We start from the raw sequence: 26,386 nt of genomic DNA, 5'->3' as shown, positions 1-26,386 counted from the left end.
TTGGTGTTGTCACTATTTTTCACTTTAGCCATTCTGATACGTATTTAGTGATATCTCCTTATTTTCATTTATGTTTCCCTAATGGCTAATGGTTAATATTAAGAACTTTTCATGTGCTAATTGCCATCTGTATATCCTCTTCCATGACATGTTTGTGCATGTCTTTTTTTCTGTTTGCTAATTGGAATTTTTATTGTTTCATTTTTTTAAAGTTTTGGTTTGTTCCCCCCCCCCCTTATCTTTCCCCACTGTCAGTTGAAAATAAAGTATTCTCTCACTTGTCTATCATCACTTTTACACATGCTAGTAAGAATCCACTGTTTTGTCTCAGATTTGATAATTTATACTTCTTCAAACTCACTGTAGACTTGAAATGTTACACTTTAATATATAGCTTGTCAAGCATAGTCATTTGTTTACTTTTCCCCTGAAAAGTATGACTTGCTTGTTTTGTTTTGTTTTGTTTTAAGTAAAGCATAATAATCACTTCTATCTGTATTGGAACAATTGTATGAAGGACTTAGGTCCATATAAATAATTTTCATAATGTAGCTTTTAGAAATGGCTATTCATCTGTGTTAATGGACACACTGCTGGTCAGATATTTTTCTGTTGTCATAGGACAGATTTCCATTTGCCCCCCTAACTTCCCAACTTCAGTGATTCCCATTTAACTTTGTGGAAAAGGAAAACAAAGGCTGGTTGTTACTGGAAGATGTGCCTCTACTTCTCTCACTGTTGAATGCCTTGGGGATTAGGTTCTTTACAAGAAGCTTCATCAAACTGTTGCGACAGCTTTTAATCTTCACTTTAAATGTCTTCTCTATGTACTTTATTCATTTAATATTATTCCTATTCTTCCTCACTCAACTCAAATGAGAAGAGAACTTTTTACAGAGCATTAAAATCTTCAGTGGATGTCTAATAGAATAAAAAGCCTTTAGACCTGCATGATGTAGCTCCAGCTGCCTCACTGACCTCACCTCTCTTCTTCTCCCCCATCTTTCACCATTCTTTGGACTCACCTGCCTTTAAATCCCTCTAACACTCTAGGCTTCTCTCTCCTACCTGAGGGCCCTGGCTTCTCTGTCCCTCAGCTTCTAGGGTGCTCCCTTTTCTCCTTACTCTGCTCAGATTCAGCGATAGATCATCCTAATCACTCCCTTGCATACTCTTTCAACTCCTTTGACCCTCTTTTCTTTCCCTGAACTTGTGCAACTCTGCTTATTTCAGGACTCTTGCCTTGCCAGAGAAAACAACTGCCATACTGTCTGGTGGAAATTCATGACCACTCCCTCAAGTGGGTCTTTAGTTCTGCCCTGCAATCCTGTAATATTTCCCCAGTTATTTTATTCTCCTATTTCCCTGGGTAACTGTTTCACACCTGCTGCACCTCCTCCTCAGCCTTAATCTCGCTCTATGGTCCTTGTTTCTTATTTCATTGACAAAATAGAAACAGTCAAAAGGGAATTTCCCCCCTTGCTCCCTCTGCATACCAATCTTTTATCCTAACAGTATTTGTAACAACAAGTGAACTATTTGTGTTTCTAAAGCCAATCTCCCTAACTTGTGCAAAAGTCATTCCCTCTTCGCTGTCCAAGGATTGGCCTCTACAGTGGTCACTTCTCTCACTCTCATTCAGTTTGTCGCTCTACTGCATCATTATGGCTGTCATAGCTCCCATCTTAAAAACAAAAACCTGTCTTGATCCCACTTCTCTCTCCACCAACATTCCTATTTCTTTGGTCCTCTTATGGCAAAGCCATATTCACAAATTGTCACTATCCACTGACCATAAGCTACCCCAACAATTACCAAGGCTTTGTTACATGGTCAGTTTGAAAAATTGGTCCTATTAAATATGTTTGTTAAATAAAGGATGTCTTGGAGATGACGGGCCTGTCCTCAAATTAGGTTCTTTGAGATTTGTATAAGGATCCATTTACATTTACCCAAATGTATTGAGCACAAAATATACCTGGAGAAGGAACCTACAGATGTTTTCATGCTTCTTTTTTTCAAATAGAATTTAAGAAATGATCAGAATTAATCAGCTGCTTAATTGTGATAATGGACAATTTGCCTAAAATAATCATTCTTCTCAGAGTGAGAGAAGATTCCAGAGAGATCCCCCCTCCCCCCCTCCCCCCCGCCCCCAGAAATAGGTACTGTGTGGATGACAGGGGTGACATTATAAGCTTAGAAGCTTAAGGTTCTGTTACTGACTAAGCTACTATTTTGAGTAATTACATTTAACCAGGGCTATTGTTATTATGATTTTTGTCTTGTTTACTTTTCTTGAAGGTAATGTTACTTCTGTAAATGTGTTCTAGAACAGCAAAGCTTTTTATGGGCTAATCTGATTTTTTCCCTGACTTTGGTTTAATTCATTAGACTGTGGCAGCTCTCATAACTATATAATACACAATAACTTTGAATTAACCTATCCACAGTATCTACCGCCTCTCTAATGGAAATGAATGATGTCTGTGTTGTAGGTGTCTGGAGTGGATCTGCAGAATGCCTCACACAGCGAAGCCGTGGAGGCCATTAAGAATGCAGGAAACCCTGTGGTGTTCGTTGTCCAGAGCTTGTCAACCACTCCGAGAGTAAGCTTTCATTTGTTTTCAAAGAGTTTATAAATATTCTCTGTCTCTGTACACCAAGCTTTAGCCTCCAAGTACTTTTCCACCTACTTCAGTTTTGGAATAGGTGGAAAAAGCTTTGGTTTCATAAACATTTAGTTATTAATTTCATTTTCTCCATTGTTTTCTCCGGTTTTGACATCCTAATTAAATTTGAGTCATTCCAGTGTGTACTGGTAGAAGTCACAGTCAGTGGAAATAAATAGGCCTGTTTTTTATTTCTTGATTCCCTGTTTACCAGATTTGCTTAACTTGGAGGCAAGTTACTTGGTTTATACAATACATTGAACATAAAGAGGGTCAGGTATAAGAACATTCTAGAGATACCATCAAATGTTCTGTATATTTATTAAAGCATGTGTACAAACACACTGCCTGGCGGGCATGGTTCAGTGGTTGAGTGTCAACCTATGAACCAGGAGGTCATGGTTCAATTCCTGGTCAGGGCACATACCCAAGTTGTGGACTCCATCCCCAGTGTGGGACATGCAGGAGACAGCAGATCAATGATTTTTCTAACATCATTGATGTTTCTATCTCTCTCTCCCTCTCCCTTGCTCTCTGAAATCAATTTAAAAAAAATATTTTAAAAAAATGGAAACATGTATTGTAAATTCTGTTGGGGATTCTAAATCCAAAAATGGCTGTATTTAATCATAACATTTTTTTTCTATATAATAAATCACTCTTTTGGAACAGAATTAGCACCTTGATACGCAGATGTCTGTGGCAGGATGAGTATTTTATATTGCAGTTTGCAGCAGCAATGTCACCTGTAAGCCCTGTAACTGGACACAATGTTTATTTCTTTTTAACTTTATAATGAAAGGCAGCAGATCAACACATAGTGTCTGGAAAATGTCATATACTTTTTAAAATTTACATTCAAATATAGTATTGCAGTGCTTTTCAACCTTTTATATATCAAGGCATACAGAAAGTAATAATTGTACAAACTGGACCAGCAGGTGCCCCAAAGGCTGGGTTATGAATATGCTATTTTGACAGACTTGTAACCTGCCTGCTGCAGCCTCACCCCACAAGGGCAGCTCTGCTCTGGCGCGTTGTGCTATGGTTCAGTCCCTTTTGTCTTAGCACTGTGTTTATGCACCATCGGGACTTGTTGAGAGAGATGAACTGAATAAAGCCTTCTGATTTTCATACCATTCGAAATTTAAGATTTTTTTTTAAGGGGACCTACTTCTAAACTTTTTAAAATATATATATATATTTTATTGATTTTTTACAGAGAGGAAGAGAGAGAGAGAGAGAGTTAGAAACATCGATGAGAGAGAGTCATCGATCAGCTGCTTCTTGCACGCCCCTCACTGGGAATGTGCCCGCACACAAGGTACATGTCCTTGACCAGAATCGAACCCTGGACCCTTCAGTTAGCAGACCGACGCTCTATCCACTGAGCCAAACCCATTTTGGCTACTTCTAAACTTTTATAATATCAAGAAAGTAGTTTATGCCATCACTTTTATTTCTGAAAACTGAGTTCAGTAGGAAAATTGGCATGATTATTCCTCCCCAAATGATACTTCCAAAGAAACCATATTGAACCAGAATGAGCCCATCGCATTATACATCTCTGAAGCACTTGTGAATGTCCTGCCAAAAAAAAGTGTTGAAAGCATTCACATAGGTTATAATGTCCACCCTAAAAGTCCAGGCTTCTTTCCAGCCTTTGCTGGTGAGCTCAGGTATTTTCTTCAGGATGACATAAACAGTGCAATTTCTTTCAACTCTTCAAAAAAAGAGAAAGAAAACCTCTTCAGCACTGTGCCATGCTCATCACTCATCCCCCCGTTTTAGCCCCTCGGCAGCACAACAGTCTGCCATGTTGTGCATTTGGTTCATCAAGCATTGCATCCTCTGTGGTCCTAGCCAAGGGAGCATGGTCAAGTGATGGTGTTAGTTACTGTGCCCATGACTTGTTCCATATATTTAGCACAAAGTGATTCCTGTTGAATGAACCAATGAAAGGAATCAAGGTTCACATTTTTACAAAATGGTGTTCTCTTTGGCTCACTCATTGTTGCAAATAGTATTGATCATCACAGAAACAGGAAATAGAGCCAAATGCATTACCACTTTTTACCAGTTTACATCACTATGAGTCTTTCCCTCTAAGTCCCCTAAAGAAGTCATTTTCTAATGGCAGGCCCAATGTCTGACTGTGCCGTGGTCACATGGGAATCTCATCAACACTGTGTGGTGTTCAACTTTGTACTTTCATTTTCTTTGAGTTTTTTTTTTTTTTTTTTTTTTACACTTGTGCTTTTAACAGATGGTTTACATGCATCAACAATATATCGCCTTTTTGATTTAACCTTTTTCTCCTGAATTTCTCAAATGTGTTTTCAGCATGCTAGAAAGAAATGTGTGCATCTATTCAGATTTACTTAGCAAATGCTTATTTGAGAGCAGAACCCATGATTTATACTGCATTCCTGTATAGATAGTTTTTATGCTGAGGTAATTATTTCCCCACTTAATAACATAACTACATTTCACAGGGGCATCATGTATTTTCTTAATGTTAAAAAACAAACCCTGTTGGCTCTGTCTGGGTGGTTCAGTTGATTGGGTGTTGTCCCATGCAAGAGGTTGCTGGTTTGATTTCCGGTCAGGGCACATGCCCAAGTTGTGTGCTCAGTCCCCACAAGGGAGTGTGCAGGAGGCAGCCAATGGATATCTGCACACACATTGATGTTTTTCTCTCTCCCGCTCCCTTCCTCTTGCTCTAAAAATCAATTGGTAAAAATCTAAAGAAAAAGAAAACTTTTTGAAATTGGGGTCATCCCTTCAGTACATTAAATTTATTTTGTGTTGTTATTTTCCCCCTATAGTCCATTTGTACTTCCTAATTCTATTATTTCATAATGGTGCCTAAATTTTTTGACATATATTTTACATATTAATCATATACAAATATATTTTTTTACTTTCACAAGAAATAAGCTCTCTTTTACTTTTCTTAAAAATTTAGTCTTCTTGCCCTAGCTGGGTTGGCTCAGTGGATAGACGTTGTCCTGTGGATTGAAGGGTCCCGGGTTCAATTCCAGTCAAGGACACATGCAGGCTCGATCCCCAGTATGGGGCAGGCAGGAGACAGCCAATCAATGATTCTCTTCCATCATTGATGTTTCTATCTCTCCCTCTCTAAAATCAATAAAAATACATATTTTTTAAAATGTAGTCTCAATAAGCCTCCTGTCTTCCACATTTTGCATATGTGTACAGAAATATATTTTCCTGTTATTCAAAAAACTGTGTAAACCTTATGAATGGCAACTGACATTCTGTCTCATCCCAGAGCTCTGCCATTCAGCTTAAGCTGGTTTTTCCATGGGAGAATGTAGGTCTAGTGTGGGCAGATATCTTGACTTGTCAGGGAGGCAACGTGTTCTGTTTTGTTTTAAGATGCTTTAAGACAAGAAATATATCTAGCATTTTTTGAACTCTAATTTAGGTTATTCTGTGTATTAAATAGAGAAATAAGTATTAAGCATTAGCACAGCATCTATTCACATAAGAAGCACTGAATTTATGGTGATGTATAATCTCTCTCATTTTTTACTTAAGTGAAACATTTCTGAGACTTTCTTTTTTTTAAAAAATAAATTTTTATTGTTCATATTATTACAAATGTTCCTTCCTACCGCCCCCCTTCATTGCTCTCCTCCACCAGGTTCCCACCCCACCCTCTGCCCCTTCCCCAACCCCCATTGTCCTCATCCATAGGTACACAGTTTATGTTCAGTCTCTTCCCACATCCCCCTCTCCCCTTTTCCCCAAGAATCGTCAGTTCACTCCCCTTCCATACGTCTGATTCTATTATATTCAACAGTTAATATTGCTCATCATATTTTTTTTTAATTTCCTTGGTTTTTAGATTCACTTGTTGATAGTTACGTATTTGTTGTTCATAATTTTTATCTTTATTTACTTTCTCTTCCGAAAGAACCCCCTTCAGCAATTCACATAATTCTGGTTTGGTAGTGATGAACTCCTTTAGCTTTTTTTTATTAGTGAAGCTCTTTATCTGACCTTCGATTCTGAGTGATAGCTTTGCTGGATAGATTATCTTTGGCTGTAGGTTCTTACTATTCATCACCTTGAATATTTCTTGCCATTCCCGTCTGGCCTGCATGGTTTCTGTTGAGAAATCAGCTGACAATTGTATAGGTGCTCCTTTATAGGTAACTACCTGCTTTGCTCTTGCTGCTTTTAATATTCTCTCTTTGTCTTTTGCTCTTGGAATTTTAATTATGATTTGTCTTAGTGTGGTCTTCTTTGGATTCCTTTTGTTTGGAGTTCTGTGTGCTTCCTGGACTTGTAAGTCTAATTCTTTCACCAGGTGGGGAAGTTTTCTGTCACTATTTCTTTCAGTATGTTTACAATATCTTGCTCTCTCTCATCTTCTGGGACCCCCATAATTCCGATGTTGGTTCGCTTGAAGTTGTTGCAGAGGTTTCTTACATTATCTTCAATTTTCTGGATTCTCTTGCCTTCTAGTTTCTGCGAAGGAGTGTCTTCTGGCTCTTTATGTTCCAAATCTTTGACTTGATTTTGCGATCTTCCATTCTGTTTTTAGGACTCTATAATATTTTTTATTTCAGACAATGTATTCTTTATTTCTTGTTGATCCCTTATCATTTCTTGTTGATTCCTTATTAATTCTAATTGATCCCTTTTCATATCCTCATAGGTCTTATTGATCTTTTCTAGGAAATTCTTGAAAAACCTTATAAACATAGATTTGAACTCTATATCAAGTCGCATTTGTCCTCCATTTCTTTCGTTTGTGATCTATTTCGTCTCGGCATTTTCGTAGCTTCCCTGATGGGTCCGGGTTTCAAGGTGGAGCCTACAGCTTTGGCTTCCATCAGCCCCGCCCTATGCGGCTCCTGAGTCTCAGGGTCCTTCAGTACTCGTTGCAAGCGCCTCTAAGAGAAAGGTGCCCTCGATTTTCGCCTGCTACCAAACAGTCTATGCTCTCCCCCAATGAGCCCGGTATTGGGGTTCAGTTCAGTTGGAAGTGGAGTTGGAGGTGGTGTTCAGAGCAGTCTGGAGCCCCTGTCTCCTTCCCCCCTGGGCAATCCCGCGGCACAGCCAACCATCCCTTCTCTGCACGCAATGTGCGCGCCTCCGGGACCTCCTTTCACTGCTCCCCCGGGGTTCCGCCTTATAGCCCAGCTCCCTCTGTTTGAGCCTGGGTCCCCGGGGTCTGGCCTAGAACTGGGGGTTCAGAGCAGTTGGAACTGGGTTCCAGCACAGTCGGAACTTTTATCTCCTTCCTGCTAGGGAACACCAGCTGGGCACTCAGCCTCCCTCCTCTCCGGCTCCGTCCTCTCCGCGGGCGCAGCGTGTCTCCGTACCTTAGGCTTTTACAGCTCCTCCGCTCTTCCTTCTGGTTTTCTCCTTGCTTCTCGTTGTAGAATTTCCAGTCAGTCGACTTACCTGTAGTTCTGGGTAATGTGCATTTTATATTTTAGTTGTATTTTATTGAAATTGTTGTGTGCGGCTGCGGCTAGGTGTTTACCTGTGCAGCCATCTTGGATCTCCTCCGAACATCGAGACTTTCTTATACATTCCAAAATTAATTTATTTCTGTAGAAATATCCTCGGGTGAGGATTAATAGAAAAACACACCAAACAAACACACACAAAAAGTGAAAAAAATTTACCATAAATTGCATTTAGAGATAAACTTCCCTAGACAGGTAGTTTCTTTAAATTTGTGATAAAGGAGATCTATTTTTTTAAAAAAATTTTTATGTCTGTCATCAGATTTTTATGCCAAGATTATTTGTGTTTGCTATTTGAGGAACCTTAATTTAAAAAAACACTAATAAAATTTTTATATTTTCCTAAGGTGTTTCAGTAGTTTTATAGAAAGTAATCTGTGCTCTTGGTACTATAAAGAATTAAAGTTATTTCTATGACATTACACTCTTTCATTCATGTATAAATATTTATTGAGTGCAAATATGTATTAGGTTCTTTCTGAGCCCCAGAGTTATGGTGATAAATCACGCTAAATTCTTATTGGGCTTTTATTCAGTTATGTAAATCAAGATTTGAAATTCATCTTTATGCTAATAGTAATAGTGAAATATTTATTGAGTGTGCACAAGTGTGCTAGATAACATACTTGAACTGGGGTACAATGATGAATAAGGTAAATCTATCCAATAAAAGATACATCCTATGTTCTAGGAATTAACTCAGGTCACCTCTTATATTATACTATATTTTGCAAAATGAGATGTTTGTACAGCAGTCGGTATCATGACTTTCTTTTTAGTCTTCTTTATTCTCACTTTCTGGTTCCATACACACAAGCTTGTGGATTTATTTTACCCCTTGATCACACACGCGCACACACACACACACACACGCACAATTTAAGGTTTATATTGCTTATCAGATTTTTCAAGTTGTATTGTTTGCCTTGAATTGCGCTTCTCATGTCTTTATATTATAGATGAAGTCAAAGAATTTATTAAGATTTTTAACTGTTTTTTTTTTTTTTAATACATAAACAAATGTAATGATTGTGTCATTTAAATGTTTTCCTTCTCCCCTCTCCTTTTTTCTTGGTGGTAGGCCATTCCTACTGTGCATAACAAGGCCAACAAAGTCGCTAATAACCAGAACCAAGGCACCCAAGAAAAAAAAGAAAAGGTAAGTTGAACCTTTCAAGCTTTTAAAAGATGTTTTTTATTTCTTGCTGCCTATTTGAAGTACAATTAATTAGAATGTTATTTTGAGGAGTACCTGGGTAGCAGTGCTATGTTTAGAATATTTCCTTTCTGTGAACCTAACTGGCCAGGATGAAGGCCAGACACCTAGGGTATCATAGATGTAAAGTGTTTTAAAGCACCCCTCAGCCATTGTCATCGTTATCTCTTTTCTACTCATCAGGGCGAGTTGTCTGTTTATTCCCAGAAAATGCCTTGCGCACCTGAGAGTTTTTGAGACTTTGACCTTGGTGTTCTCTCAGCCTGGAAGTCCATTTCCCACTTTGGTCTTCTTTTTTATCCTCCAAGGAGCAGGTCAAAGGTCATCTGTACTGAGAAAACATTCATGACCATCCCGCAGAATTAGTCTTCCATTCCTGCTTTCCCACCTCTATTCTAGTAAAATGAGTTATTCTAAAATGCAATGAATTTTCTTTTCTTTCTTTCTTTCTTTCTTTTTTTTTTTCTTTTTCCATTGGATAACTAATTCTTTAAAAATAGGCCCTCCTTTATCCATGGATATACAAGACAGCCTCTGTCCTATTTCAGGTTCTCAGGGGCAGTCTGTTTCTGAGCTTTCTCCTGGTCTCTCCCAGCACAAATGCTGCACTACCTAAATATTAAGTCTAATAATAAATCTTGTCTCCTAAGAGAACGATTTTCTTTACATATTTCTTCTTCTTTAGAACTGTTTTATCTATTCATGTCCTTTTTCTTTTCCAGACAGATTTTAGAATTAGCTTGTTAAATATCACCAAAAAGCTCTTGGGTGATTTTGGTTGGAATTGTGTCAAACCTATAGGTTAATCTGGGAAGATACATCCTTATAATATTGAGCTTTCTTAATCATTAACATGGTTTACCTTTTATATACCATTTTAGAACTTATTAAATTTTTCTTTCAATTTTTATAATTTTCTTCAGCAAGGTATTGTAATTTTTTATTTATTCCTAGACATCCTTATATCTTTTTAAATTGTAAATTGTATTTTCTGATTGTTCCTAGTATATACAAAAAATTGATTTTTATGTATTTATTTGACATCTTGTAACAATATTTTCTTATTCTTTATAATATAAAATTTAGTGTAGAACACCGTGGAAACGAAAATTCTAAAAAAGAAAAAAAAAAAAAAATTAAAATCTTCCATAAACCCACTACCTAAAGATAAACTTATTAAATATTGCATATAGAGCTTTCTAGTGTCTTTAGGTTTGTGCTCTTTATGTATGTATGAGGTATTTTTATTAAGAATCTCAAATTTTAAAGAATTTTTAAAAAGGATCTCAAATTTTAATACTCTTTTTATAGATTTTATTTCTGGTTTTGTCTTTTTCTTTGTTTTAGTTCTCTGAAAGTTTATATGAAATGGTAATTATCTATTCCTTACATGTTTGGTTAAACTAGCCTACAAAGCCATTGTGGTCCTGTGTTTTCAATGTGGGAAAAATCTAAAATATGGATTCAGTTCTTTAATAATTATTGAACTATTCAGATTTTTTATTTCTTTTATTTTTTTAAACATTTTTTATTGATTTCAAAGAGGAAGGGAGAGGGAGAGAAATATAGAAACATCAGTGATGAGAGAGAATCATTGATCGCCTGCCTCTTGCTCTCCCACATTAGGGATCAAGCCCACAACCTGGACATGTTGCTCTACTGGGAATCAAACTGTGACCTCCTGGTTCATAGGTGGATGCTCAACCACTGGGCAACACAGTCCACACTCTATTTTGGTTAGCATCAGTTTTGGTTACTGACTCTTCTCTAGGAATGTAATATCACCTTTTTATATTTGTTGGCATAAAGTTGTTCAGACATTCTTTTCATTTGTATTATCTATGCTCTCTCCATAGTATTGGTTTGTCTTTCTGAGTATAGTTATTATTTTACATTTTTTTCTTAATTAATCTTGAAGTTATTCCTCTTTTTGAAGAATTAACTTTTGAACCATGTTAGTCTTCTCTGTTGTATCTTTAGTCTGCTTAATTAATTTTGTTTTCATCTTTATGTTGCCTTAATTATTTTTAATATATTTTATTAATTTTTTACAGAGAGAAAGGGAGAGGTATAGAGAGTTAGAAACATCGATGAGAGAGAAACATCGATCAGCTGCCTCCTGTACACCCCTACTGGGGATGTGCCCGCAACCAAGGTACATGCCCTTGACCAGAATCGAACCTCAGACCTTTCAGTCCACAGGCAGACGCTCTATGCACTGAGCCAAATCAATTTCGGCGTGCCTTATTTCTTTGTTAGCATTTGTTTTCCTCTTTTAGAGTTTATTAATTTTTAGCCACTCTTTTTAAAAATAATAATTTATTTTCCTTCTAACTACCTTTTTACCTGCATCTCAAAATTTTAAGTTGGATTTCTCTTATTCAGTACTAAGTTGTTTTTTTAGCTCCCAACATGATTTCTTTATTACAAGTTTATTTATAAATGTATGTTTGAATTTCTATTGCAGTATTTTTTAAAAACTTATTGTTATTATTTTCTAATATATATAGTTGTAATTAGAGATTTTGGTTTGTGTGATATTCTCTTACATTGGTTGAGACTTTTTGATAATCTAGCACATCATCAGTTATTGTAAAAATATATTTGTGATTTGAAAGAATAGCTATTATCATTAGGTATAGGTTTTTATAATTATTAGGGCAGCCCAGCCAGTGTGGCCCAATGGTAAAGCATTGGCCTATGAACCAGGAGGTCACTGATCAATTCCTGGTTAAGAAGCAGCTGATCAATGATTCTTATCACTGATGTTTCTGTCTCTCCCTTTCCCTTCATCTCTGAAATAAAAAAACATATCCTTTTAAAAAATAAATAAATAAATAAAAACAAAGTCATTGGGTCTAATTAACTAATTGAGTTATTAAGATATTTTATGTACAAAGTGATTTTTGGAGGGTCAGAATAACCTAATAATCTCACATTTTGATGGCAAAATTAGCCTATTTTTTATTTAGTTTTTTATTTTACATTTCTTAAAATTAATTTATTAGGTGTTTGCAAGTTTAAAGATTTTATATCTTCTTAGGGAATTGATCCTGTTATTAAGATGTGGCATTATTTAGTAATGCCTTAACATGTGTTTCATCTAATATTACTGAAACTATATCAGCTTTCTTTTTTTGTTTGCCTGGCATTTTGGCTTGGAAATTTTTGCGCCACACACAGACTGAATTCAGGTCTCCACCTGGATGTATCTGGGCTGGTAAGGAATTCTCAAAGAATACTGGCTTTTCTTTTTTCTTGTTCCTTCCATCTCACACTAATACCAAGGCCAGGAATCATTCCTAAGAAGGCCTGTGATCCAGATTTTGGTTTGTTTGTTTGTTTTTAACTTTATTGCAGGTTTCACGCTGTTAAAAGGGTGGGGAGAGCTGTAACTGAATTGAACACTTGGGACAACTTTATTTGCAGACATGCACACTGGGGCCAATCTAGACTTCTTGAAAATTTGGGGGAAGGGTTCTTCAAAAGGATAAGCAAAAGTAACATGGGGTTGCTTTCCAAACTCTAGAATTGTCTGTTTTAACCTGGTTGGCCACCTTCTTTGAGTTCAGATCTTAGTCACAATGATTATATTCTGATTAACAGTAGCATATACTGTGTGTGCAGGATTCTGTGGTTTGTTTTTGGCAATTGTTAATAAACACAGATAAGAGGTAGATTCTGGAAGTGTTTAGAAGTGTTAGTTATGTACAGATAGCAGGTCATTACCAGCAGAATTCTTTCTCAACCTTCTGGGCCTTGTTTGCAGTGATTGGGGGTGGGAGGATTTTATCTTTAGTTCCTCCTTCCACATTGTTTGACCTCAAGTGGAGACTTGGAGCGAGTTCAGTAGTTCAGGAGGACGTGAAGCCAGGGGAAGAGGGCTGAAGGAGGGATTAAAGAGAGACAGGAGGAAAGTTTTGAGGGTGATGGTAATGTACGTTATCTTGATTGGTAACTGATTCAAATTGAACACTTTGAAATGTGTACAGACTTTTTTATGTTACTTTATCTCAATATACCATAATAAAACTTTTAAAGACAAACAACCTCCTGCCCTCCAGGAGATTGCATTCTCGTGGGGCAAAGCAAACAATATGAAATTCAGAGACTGCTGCTTTAAAGCATTTTGGGACAAGGCATGAAGACCCACAAACATGTCATCTGAGAGGAGCTGGAACATACTAGTAAGCTCTATGAGAATAGGGATCTCTTCTGTTTCGTAATAGTCCCCATTGCTCAGAACATTGCCTGACACCTAATAGGCACACAATGCATACTCGTTGACCGTTGATAAAATAAAGACTCCTCAAAACAGAGATACTCATGGACCATCAAGTGTGATTGCCCATGTGAAGTGGAGGGAGGTGGAAGAGGGTGTAGTGGAAATAAGTGGTCGTGAACTGAGACTTGACTTGGAGTGGTGAACATACAATACAGTGTACAGATGATGTGTTGTAGAATTATGATCTTGAAACTTGTATAATTTTGTTAGCCAGTGTCACCCCAGTATGTTTTTTTTTAAAGAAAAAAAAAATAAAGCATTATTGACCTATGAAAACAACTTTTAAAACAGACTCCTCAAAACAAAATAAAAGAGCCTGGCCGTCATTGCTCAGTGGTTGAGCATCAACCTATGAACCTGTCATGGTTTGATTCCAAGTCAGGACACATGCCTGGGTTGCAGGCTCAATCCTCAGTGTGGGGCGTGCAGGAAGCAGTCAATCAATGATTCTCTCTTGTCATTGATGTTTCTAACACTCTCCCCCTCTCCCTTCCTTTCTGAAATCAATCTCATTTGTGTACACACACACACACACACACACACACACACACACACGTCCTCTAGTGAGGAGTAACAAAAAAATTTACATAAAACACACACACAAAAGAAAACCACAGGCTTCAGGCCATGCCCTTTAGTATTTATGGAGATTTCTGTTCTTGGTCACATGTTTCAAAAGCACATTTTGAAACCCTATTTGTCATTTTTATAAGGTTCAGAAGGGTATCTCAGAATATTTAGTCTGTGTTATTGCTGGAAGTTTGTGAATTTATATGTTGATTCTGAGTATTCATCAATCGTATATTGGAAACTTAAAGTTTGCTAGTTACTGTGAAGTAATCAGGATGTAACATCTGAAAGGAAACAGTTGAGGGATTGGTCTGTGGGTCACAGATAATAAACACATAGATGAATAAACTGGTTACTAATTTAATTACTTTGGGGGACATGAAGTAATTATTTGATTGAGGAAAATTCCACATAAGATTCTAAGGAAGGGTAAAGATAAATGTATAATTCTTATCGACTTTGGCCTGTTCCATTAAATCAAATTGATTTTCAATACAAGGATATCTGTAGTCAACTGTAAGTTTAATATGACTATATTTTTAGGGACTATTATGTTGGTAAAATACATTATAAAAATGTATTTATTTCAGGTGAGTTCTTAAAATGAGTACATTTTATTATATGTAAATTACACATCTATTCCAAGTGAAAAATCTGAACATGCTAGACATCGGGACTAAGGGGAATCTCATGAAGGCACTTCCTGAGGGCACTATGGTCTTACAGGATGTATGCGCTCTCACCATTCTTTTTTTTTTTTTTAAACATATTTTTTATTGATTTTTTTACAGATAAGAGGAGAGAGGGATAGAAAGTTAGAAACATCGATGAGAGAGAAACATCGATCAGCTGCCTCGGTACATGCCCTTGACCAGAATCGAACCTGGGACCTTTCAGTCCGCAGGCTGATGCTCTATCCACTTAGCCAAACCGGTTTTGGCTCTCTCACCATTCTTAACAGCAGCAGATAATATCGAGTTCCATTAGTGATATTCCATATTGTGCTAGGCCTTAGAATTGGCCAGTAATACTATAAAAGAATCTGCAATATTCTTTTATAAGCACACATATGGGAATATTCAATTTAAATAACACTTTTAAGTCTCTGTACACCAACCAGAAAGAGATTCTCTAGGAAACTTACATCTAGTTTATTTATACCCTCTGATGGTAGAAAAATATTGCAGACTCACAACGAAAGGAAATGGCTTTTCTCAGTTTCATACACACAGAGTGCTTTCAGTAACAAAAACATAGAATTGAAAAAATTTTAGTGCAGAAACAGAGTAGAAAAACAAAGTTCTGTGGTCACTGGATTTACTGTGGGAGCCAAGAAGTCCTGTGTATCGGATTAAAGTAACTCATAAATCACATATCTCAGGCACCACGATTTAGTTGGTTCTGGAAGATGAGTCTACTTGAACATCTCAGTGGGACCTCCAAAACTGACAAAGTGTAATTCCAGAAAAAAATAACTCATCAGTGAAGGAACTAACAAGATGATCAGCCTTGTTCAGAGAGAATTGGAAGAGTGAAGTATTTATAGTTGCTGAAAGAGAATGCTTAAATAAGATTCAAATTTAGATACAATGCTGGTAAATGTCTTTTTTTTTTTTTAAATATATTTTTTATTGATTTTACACAGAGAGGAATTGAGAGGGATAGAGAGTTAGAAACGTCGATGAGAGAGAAACATCGACTAGCTGCCTCTTGCCCAACCCCGACTGGGGATGTGCCTGCAACCAATGTACATGCCCTTGACCGGAATCGAACCCAGGACCTTTTAGTCCACAGGCCGATGCTCTATCCACTGAGCCAAACCGGTTTCGGCTGGTAAATGTCTTATAGGGCAATCAAACTGTAATCTTTGGAGTTATACTTTCTAAAGGACTAAAATAATTTGCATATCTACCAGGCAAAATTAATATGCAATGCTACTGGACATGAACCAGAAAAATGCAACTTTTTCTAAAAGTTAATATTATCAGGGAACCTAAACAGCATGAGTGACAACCAGTTATTTACTCATATTTAAGAAAAGCCTACTTTGTACCAGGAACTATTCTCAGAGCTGAGGATGCCACACTGTGTTGCCCTCATGGAGATTATATTCATGTGGCCTCCTTGTATATACCTAGCTCCAGCCTTCATTGATAAGGGGAGAGCCAACCCTGCCTACACCCTCCTCTCATGTACAGTAGAAAGATGCTCCACATTCAAACTAGCGGGCATCCAAGACATGATGATCCTATATTCTTCTCCAGAGTGTTGGTAGAGTTAACTAAGTAATCAGTTATGTAAACAATTCCCCCTTAAATATAGAAAAAAGTGCTATTAAAGAATTTATATCTTTTAATATTTTAAAAGCTGGCTGTCCTTGCTCTGAGAATTGTCTTTGACCTAGAATGATCTGGTTCTGAGGAAAAGAACTTTCTATTTATGGAAAAAATAATTTGCTGTTTTTACTGTTCACTTGACTCTTAATTTTTTTCAGCAAAAATTAAAGATACACTGTGATCAATTTATGAATATCTACACTAATAAAAGAGAAAGATTCAAATTGACCATACGTTTACAACACCCACCAGCCAAACAGGAGTGAGTATGCAAATTAACCCAACAAATCTGATGGGTTAATTTGCATACATAGGCACCAAGTAGCCTGGGCGGGATGCTTGTGTCATCGCCATGGTGACGACACAGGTGTTCTGCATCGCCCCGGCAGCTGAGGTCTCTGGGCAGCATGGGAAGGCAAGAAGGTGGCTCCGGGTCGGAGCCAAGGCAGAAAGGCAGGGGAGTGAAGGCAGTGCCGGCAGCCAGGGGAAGGAAGGCCCTTTCTTGCATGAATCTTCATACATCGGGCTTCTAGTGTTCATATATATGATGCATTAATGCTTTTATATATTGAGATTCCCTAAATTGCAGTACAGATGCAGTTTTAAAGTAGCTGCTCATGGAATTCTCATTTACAGTGATATATTTTTTAATCCTCACCTGAAGATATTTTTTTTTTTTTATTGATCTTTAGTGAGAGAGTGGAAGAGAAAGAAAAGGGGAGGGGAGGGGAGGAATGGAGAGGGTGGAGAGGGAGGAGAGAGACATTGATGTGAGAGAGATGCATCAACTAGTTGACTCCCACATGTGCCCTGTCGGGTTGGGAATCAAACCTGCAACTGATGCATGTGCCCTGGATCAGGAATCAAACCTGGTCCACGGGTTGATGCTCTAACCACTGAGCAAAACAAGTGGGGCAATTTGTGTATTCTTTTGCTACTTAATAAGCTTTTTGTATTTGACATCTACCTTCATCATTCTTGAACTTGATCAATTTTTGGATTTTCTACATATATATATGAATTATTGCTTTTGTTAGGCACTATTTAAATAAATTCGGGTATGTGTTTTTCTTTATGGATCCCAAATAGTGTTCTCTGTTTTGGAGGAACTTATTACATGCCTGCTTTCTGTAATGGCCAGGTCATTGTCCATTTACTGAAGTATATCCTGCCATTAGTGGTTTTATAATATAAATCATAATTGAATGTACTTTGTTGAAATCCTGTAGCAAAACAAATCTTAATCCAATTGTTTTGGAATCTGTGGAGTGTTTGGATCTCTCCGCTCCTACTCTTTAGCAGCTTGGCTCTCTGTATAAAATTTGGCATGTTTTATTTTTCCCAGCGTTCCAGAAAATGTCTACGTTCTCAGAAGGTAATCTGATCATAGAGTTTTCTTTTGCTTTAGTTTTAACAAAATATTGATGTGTTGAATCATTCAGTATGTAAGTTTAAAAAAAATACTTAGACCTACAAAATATATTCATCATAAAGATTTCTTTCTTTTTTTAAACTTTGAAATGCGTTGACTATCTACAAATTATAAATGAATACCTTTTCAGTTAGCAAATCTTGGTATTTCAAGTATGTTTTTAAGAATAAAATCTCTGTCTTTTACAATTGAATGAAAAGTGTAAATAATTGTAAAAATAATGTATGAATATTTTTTTACATTTAGATTTAATTTTGAAATGTCATTTGAATTACTTGGTTTAAGGACAAAGAAAATTAAGCTTTATAGCATAAAGAAAAAGACATATGCTTGGCTTTCTTACTGAGAAAAGGTATACATTTTTCTAGGCAGTCTCAAAAACTGTGCTTTTGACTTTCTGTTCTCTCCATTGGTGTGTTTACATCCCAAAGTCACTTTTACATAATAGCATACATATAAAAAAATAAATTTACATTTGCTTTATAATCTTCCTGATATAGCTGAAGTTAGATACATATTATCTTCTTATCCTATTTGCCACTGAAGAAGAGGATTGTGCAGAGGCCATTTACCCTTCTCTCAAATTTTGCATCTTCAGAGGCAAGGAACTGCTCCGCCTCCGATGAAGCTGCCGCCTCCTTACAAAGCTCCGTCTGAGGACAGTGATGAAAATGAAGAGGAATATGCATTCACCAACAGTGAGTTCCTTTACGTTATTTGAAGTGGGTGCAGAATTTGTTAAATTGTGCTTTAATGACTGCTATAAATTATCAAATGCAGTGCTGTAGGTTCTTAGAAAATGTGCATGAATATAAGACAAAAGACAAAGTTGATATCCTCCTTAACTTTTGTGACTTTATTTTCCTAAGCTTTCCTCTTTGACAGTAATATAATATTAGAGTGAATATCACACTATTTTACCTACATTTCATCCTGCTTTTACTATTTGGTTGTGAACACAATAATGCTAAGAAGTCCTTGATATTTCATTTGACCCACAATAACAGGAATTGTATGTCAGTTCTTGATTACTTACTCTACTCTAGTGATATTGCTAATGCAAAATTCCAGAAGGCCTACCAAGTCATATTTTCTTGTTTAGAATTCCTTTCATGATTTTTCTATTGCATTAGTTGTATCAAATGTGTGTGTGTGTGTGTGTGTGTGTGTGTGTGTGTGTATCTTTATTGGAGGTTTTATTGAAAAGAATTTGCATTTATTTTATGCATGTAAAGTATATGTAGTTATATCTGATTGCTGTTGTATAAGGAATTTCTTTTGGGGTGATGAAAAGAAATATTCTGTATATATTTCTTTAAAAAATATTTTTATATACAAAAGGGGCGTTTGATATAGAAATTGAAAGAATTGCACTTCTGATGTGATCTTCAGAGGCAAGGAACTGCTCCACCTCCAATGAAAGTGCCCTTGTCTATGAAAATAATGGGATGATAAGGCTTTTAGCCTGACATATAGTGAATCTTCAACAAGTATTATAGCTCTTGTTATTGTTAATAATAATTATTAAGTTGGCTCTATAACTATTTTTCTAACTATAATAAATGTTTAAATAAAAGTATAAATATAAGTTTATAATAATTTAGGCAACTTTATAAAAGTTTGGCTCCTATTTTGTGATTTTTACAGAGCCTCTTCTCATGCATTATTTACTTAATTCAACAAATATTTGTTGAAAGCCAACTGCTTTTTACTAATAGAGTTAATGAAGTGAATCTGCTGTGAAATGAATAACATAGCTCCCTTTTTCTTGGTGGGGTCACTGGCCTGGAAAGGAGACAAAGGCATAGGAACAAATTTTGATAAATGTACTATAGTGCCTTGGTTTTCAACCTCTTTTGGAGAACTACATATAATGGATACAATTGATATGTGTGTGCACATTCTATCTAATAAAGAGGGGATATGCTAATTGACCACCATGCCCTCATAAGATGGCAGTGCCCACAGCCAATAGGGAGGGAATATGCTAATTTACTGTCACACCCTCAAAGATGGCAGCACCCACAGCCACAAGATGGAGGCGCCCAGCTGCCTAGGGCTGGCCTGAGGCACAGACAAGCCTCGAATGGCAGCTGCCCAGTTGCCCAGAATGGGCCTGAGGTACAGGCAAGCCTTGGATGGTGACTGCCTAGCCACCCAGGGCCACCTGAGGTTCAGGTAACCAGGGCTGGCTGAGGCTTGTGCTGCTGGCAGTGACAGCAACACAGGTGTGATGGGGGCATTGCCATCACCTGGTCGCCTCCCACCCCTCAGGGCTCCTGGACTGTGAGAGGGGGCAGGCCTGGTTTACAGGCACACCCCCAGTGCATGAATTTTTATGTACTGGGCCTCTAGAATGTAATAAAATCCCTTGTTCAGATATAAATATTAGGACAGCCACAGCAAGGGGAGATAGTTGATTATCCATAGTATCTGTGATGCTAGAATGCCCATAGTTGCATAGTTGTTAGGAAACTTGGTTTGTGCATGTGACTAAGATTACATTCTAATACTAGTTCTGCTACTTAGTTGTGAATTCATGGACAAGTTACTTAACCTTTTCCTGGATCATATTTTCTTATCCATAAAGGGGTATCTTATTATAACTTGCCTTATAGGATTTTTGTGAGAATTACAGGGGGGAAAGACATCTAAAGAGCTTAGGATCGAGATTGTGATAACTAGTAAACACTCTGGTTTCCTTGTGACAAACTTCACATATATTAATAGGTCAGTCAACATAATAACTTTGTGAGGTCTCTAATTATACAAATAAAGGAACCAAAGCTCAGAGAATTAAGGAATATGTCCAAACTTAACACAGCTAGTAAATGGAGTACTCAGACTCAGGAACCTGTCCTATCACCTACATTTTCCATTACTTAAAACCCATTAATATGGCAGAAATAGGTACAAAGTGATTGGAGATTATCTAGTCAGTAGTACTTTGATACCATAAAATAGGCAGAGCATAGTACTCACCTGAAGTTCAAAGATCCTGGGTACATTTGTATTCGTACATATGCACACATTCATGACACTAGTGAGGTTCAGAAAGGACATCAGTTTTCACTCATCAAAGGTCCACAATTGTTCCCAACTCCCAGCTGCCCCACCCTGCTGAGCTCAGGATGCCAGCAGACTCTGGGACATATTGAGTTGTACGGGGACCATTTTTTCCTCATATACACAACCAGTGCAGAGCCCTTCCTTCACATGGACAAACCTTGGTCTGTTCGGGCAAGATAAACTGTTGGCCTCACCCTGATGACTCTGAGAGCCTGCCCCACCACAAAGGCCCATGGACACCAGGGGGGTAGGGCGGGGATGGCAGCTGGACTTGGCATGCCCCAGGATTTTTGCTGAGTGGCCTCAGACCCAGCACTGGCACCAAGTTTAAACCTATATTAGTCTGGTGAATACCACTTGCCCCTGGTGAAAACCTATCTCGTACAGCTCCAGTACTGCCAGAGGCTCCTTCAGTGACTGAGCCTAAGAAGCAGCCGGCAGGTGGAGGCAGATCTCGGGTGCCTTGGGCCTTTGGCTGACCTGCCGCAGGCTCGGTGCTGGTGGATGCCAGCCTTGGTGTGCAGCTTGGTTCTTTCCCCACACACCCAGGTCCAGCAGAGGCAGCCACAAACTGTGGATCACTTTGTAGCTCCAAACAGGTTGTCCAGCTCCAGTCACAGTCAGAGTCTGACATTGACCTGCACCAGAGTTCCTTCCAAGAGGCCCCAAAACTAACACACCCAGTTGTTCAGACAACATCAGAGCAGGATCCAATTAGCTTCACAAGTGGCATATTTAAAGGGTCGTCTCAGCAGGCACCAGACCCTCTTGAAGTGAACTCCACTTCGTGTGGTCAACACCTACATGGCGGCTTGTGCACTATGGTTGAGGCCAATCCTGAGGGTCCACCCCACGCACGAATGGACCAGAAGCAGTCAAGATTCAAGTTACAACAGGAGGGAAATCATAATCCACACAAGGGACATTCCTAGGGCACCCAGCTCAGGTGATCAAGGAGACTGTGCCACTGAGTCCCACAGGACACCTACTGCATAAGGCCACCTTACCCACTGGGTACCACTACTATGCTCTTTCCCACCCCAGTGGTGACACTGGGGTGTCTACATATTGCCAGGTGTCCCCTGGTCTAAATGAATGGGGGTTTCTACTGTCATTTATTAGTTGGGGTGCCTACTGTACTGTATTGTATAGGATAGTCCCATACAATGAAGACTTATCCTTCCCAGAGAACCAGTAACCCTAGTGATTAGAAACATTGTTTAAAACTGCAATAATTAAATCAATTAGTATTTGCATTAAACATTGTCTAGAAATAGACCGGGGTGTCTATTTAGAATTTAGAACATAAAAAAAAAAATGTTCTTTTTTTAAATAGTAGATAGTGTTTAATCAGTAAATGATGGGATATGTAATTATGTGAGAAAAAAATGTAGAGATCTTCACTTCTCACCAAAATTATATATTCTAAAAGAATCATGTGCTATAAGATTATTAAAATATAATTTTGGTACAGGGAAAGGCCTTTCATATTATTATAAAGTAAATAATAAGTTTTTTTATATAAACTTTAAAAATATTGCACATATGCATGTACATAAATATAATTATAGTCAGGAGAAAAAGACATGTATAACAATAGAAAAACAAGCAAAGATCAGACTGGACATAGCCAAAGAAACAGATATGGGTAACAAGTACAATGAGTCTGTTCAGCCTCACTAATAAGAGAAATGTAAATTAATTAAAAAATCATATTTTTCGCTATCAGATTAAGATTTTAACAATTAATATTTCTCATTGTTGGAAAGGTTGTAGAAAAAATAAAACCTCTTATATACTGTTGGTAGGAATGTGAATTCAGGTACCTCTTTCTGGAGACCCATTTGGCGGTATATACAAAAAAATTTAAAAGTGCATATTCTTTGACTGAATAACTCAACTTCAGTGATATAGCCTAAGGATTTCATTGTCCATGTGTATGTATATATATATATATATCTACAGAGATGTTTACTGAAGCATTTTTCACTAATAGCAATTATAGTGATATATACTATATGTATTTAATACATAATAATAGTCTTAGGTCACTGAATTTCTAAGCACTTCTATCCATTTGGCCTGAAACAAGTTGCGTCTCTTTTCCTTTAGTTTCCTCATTTGTAAGATGGGGATACTAATAGTGCTCATTTCACTGGCTGGTTATGAGAGACTAGAAAAGATAAAATGCTTATATATACAAAGTGACATATAGAAAGTACTCTTGAAATGTTAGCTACTACTCTTTATTCTTATTAATAGTAATGAAAATGTCTTCAGCTCACCAAATACTGCCATTACAGAATGAAATTCTGGCATAAGTATATTTTAAATTTTTATCTAAAAATTAGTATAATTTAATATTTAAAACTTTAGCAATCAGTTTGGGTTTTGTTTTCTTTTTTAGTTGTTTTTTGTTAATTGATTTTGAGAGAGAGCGAAACATTGATGTGTGAGGGAAACATCTATTGTCTGCCTCCTGCATGCCCCATACCAGAAATCGAACCTGACCAGGAATTGAACCCCCAAACTTTCAGAGCACAGGACGACACCCAACCAACTGAGCCACACTGACCAGGGCAGCAATTTTTTGAAGTTTAATATTACCGTGTAGTAACAATACATTATCAACACTGTTACTATTGGACTGCTCCCTGATCATCATTGCATATGGCAATACTATTACGCTTTCACTTTGAATTGTGATTACTAGAAAAGAAAGAAATTTTGGAGTATTTCATTTTTATGTAATTTTCCCCTTTCTATTCTTTATTTTCTCTGAACTAAAGGTAGAATTATCATACAAGTATTTATATATGATTTTGTAATTGCTCCTTCCCATTGAATTTCAGTCTTGCAGTGCTGACAGTTGTCTCCCCCTTTCCCAGTTTCTCCCAATATAAGAAGAATACAGAGGAGAAATTATTGAAAATTCATGACCTAAAAATAATTTTAAAACTAAAGATATAGCTTTTAAAGATAACTTTGTTGTGTGCTAATATGCCAAACAGTCCTACAAAGTTTATGACATGATTTAATTGCTGTTATTCCGCCTCCTAATATTTAAATATTTATGAACATTTGTTAATTGACAAAGGATAATGTAGAGTTAATTCTCTTACAATTCACATTAACTGTCAATATATTTTCCTATGTCCATAAAAAACAAATTTATAGAGTTAGAAAACTGGTCATTGGTTGCCTAGAGTTGGGGTTGCATTTGGGGTTGATGGAAATTGTTGAGTAGTAAAAAATATTTTAAAACTGGATTGTGGTACTGGATGCACACCTCTATAAATTTACTTAAAAGTGTTAAATTGTGTGTTTTCAGTAAGTGAATCTCATGTGTAAAATTATTAAACTTATTTCAGTTAATTATTTTAAATTAAAGAACCACATTTGTAAAGGGTAATTAAAACATTCTAAAAAGGTCTATGTTAAAGGAGAGCAATCAAATAGTAAATTATGTTAAAGAAGGGAATAAAAGTATTTTAATCAGTGTCTTCCTTCATAGTGATGGGATTTGAGAACCATAAAGTTTATCTAATCTAATTTTACAGTCAAGAATCCTAAAACCTGGAGCAATTAATCCGCCCAAAGTCACAAAATCAGTTACTGTTCTGGTCAGGATTGCAACCCAGGTCTCATTTGGGGTCGGGGCTTTCTTTGTGTGTTATAATTAAACACCCATGACAGTGCTTAACATGCAGTAGACCACATGCTTGCTGAAGGTTTATTGAGCAACTAGTAATATTTTGGGTTTAAAATTTTTATTTGTTTTGTGTTTTTCATTGTAGACTGTAGTTGATCTCTACCTTGCCAATAGATGTCACTACAACCAACAGCAATTATTACTGAAATTTAAAGAATGTTAAGAATGTCCACCTCAAATAAGCATTCATTAGTGGCTTCTAGCAACATTTCCCATGTTTATTTTACTACTAAAATATGAATTTATTTGCTCTCTCCTTTTGTTGTTTCTGACAATGCAAAATAGGAAGGGTATTGTTAAGAAGTAAAAACTAGCATTTAAGTTTAAAATTTATGTAAATTCTTTTCCCTGTTTGTTATAATTATCTTTTTTCATCTTTATAATTAAGTAAAATATGTAGAATTCTTTTTGCAACCCTATCATTGGAAATAGGTGATCATTTTATTTTAGTGGGTTTTTTATTATGAAAACTTTCGAAGCTTTAGTCCTTGATGTAATTGAAATATATTTTTATTGAAACTATGAACAAAATTTGTGTTAAGATCTTTAGAACAGCTTTTAAATTATGTTCAGGTGTTCTTGACATTTTTATATAGGATCAGTGATCAGGTAGAGAACTAATCTACACATGACAAAGCAAGGTCAGAAGATACTGAGATAATTGATAAAAGATAATGCTGAAGTAATTGCAGTTGGTTATATAAATATATTCAGGTGTGCTGGTATAGGACAGGGTAGGAGATGCAGCGTAGCATTTTAAGTTGAAGAAACCTTGACTATTCCTCTAGTGATTTCTCTGAAGCTCCTGGTGATTTTTTCCGTAATCTTTCCTCCTCCCCCCGAAAAAAGCTAACTTGAAGACTTGACAGCCAGCTTAAATAGAATCTGTGCTGCACGTTTAGATTGTTAGAGAGACACAAATGAATCTCGCTAGGGGATGCCTCACATTCAATGTGGTTCACCAGTTTCTTTGTTATAAAAATGACTGAATGCCGTGAGCAATAAGGAGAGAGTAAGTTGATGACGGTTCCACTCACTTCGGACAGGCTACAGTTTCCTTTTCATCTGCATTAGAAAGATGCACCTAATGTGATGAACTATTTCTCAGCAGGAAAACCGGGTCATTACAATGATATTAATTGAAGCTGGCCACAAAATAAATGGTTGTGTTTATCTTGCCTCCTGCTCTGGAATAGAGCTGTCATCCTGATGCTAGCAGGGTAACTGAGTGCAACAGTCGGCAGCGGGAAGCATCTGAGGGTCAGATGTTGGAAACCAGGGATTTTGCTTCTCCCGGCATACTTTCCCAGGCAGCTTTTACCTACTGACAGATGTGACTTGAGAGGTAGCTGGAAATGAGCTTAATTGATTGCTCCTCACGATAGAAACAGACTGACAACTTGCCCTTACGGAGAATAAAATCTGAGGGAGGGGGAAATAGGCCCAAGGTCGACAGAAGAGAGAGGACAGAATCTGGTGAGGATCTGAGCTGCTTCCAGCATTGAATGTGTAACGGGAATGCAGACACCCTGAAGGGAACACTGGTACAGCAATGGTCCAAGGGGGTTTCCCAGGTAAGATATC

The 26,386-nt window shown here is 37.1% G+C and overlaps 1 protein-coding gene and 1 long non-coding RNA gene across 6 annotated transcripts in view; one reads left to right on the top strand and one right to left on the bottom strand.

The window, feature by feature from the left end:
• PATJ (PATJ crumbs cell polarity complex component) overlaps nucleotides 1–26,386 on the top strand; it is a 762,329-nt gene that overhangs the window by 129,641 nt on the left and 606,302 nt on the right. For 4 of the 5 annotated variants that reach the window (XR_014794340.1, XM_084876078.1, XM_084876077.1 and 1 more), the window contains 3 exons: nucleotides 2,499–2,609; nucleotides 9,264–9,341; nucleotides 18,620–18,719. Coding sequence is in view for 4 of the 5 variants with exons in the window: in XM_084876078.1 (XP_084732204.1) it covers nucleotides 2,499–2,609; nucleotides 9,264–9,341; nucleotides 18,620–18,719 (289 nt within the window). In the remaining variant the exon portion in view is untranslated. The remainder of the gene's footprint in view (nucleotides 1–2,498; nucleotides 2,610–9,263; nucleotides 9,342–18,619; nucleotides 18,720–26,386) is intronic. The other variant, XM_084876076.1, reaches the window with a different exon arrangement.
• The window catches only part of LOC311618492, a 700,613-nt gene that overhangs the window by 572,008 nt on the left and 102,219 nt on the right, over nucleotides 1–26,386 (bottom strand). The gene's annotated exons all lie outside the window — the stretch shown is intronic.

Source organism: Pipistrellus hanaki, assembly GCF_964339955.1.
Source record: "Pipistrellus hanaki genome assembly, chromosome: 2".
In the NCBI taxonomy this organism is placed as follows: domain Eukaryota; kingdom Metazoa; phylum Chordata; class Mammalia; order Chiroptera; family Vespertilionidae; genus Pipistrellus; species Pipistrellus hanaki.
Note: the sequence above shows the minus strand (reverse complement) of the source record. Positions and strands in the feature narration are given on the sequence as shown.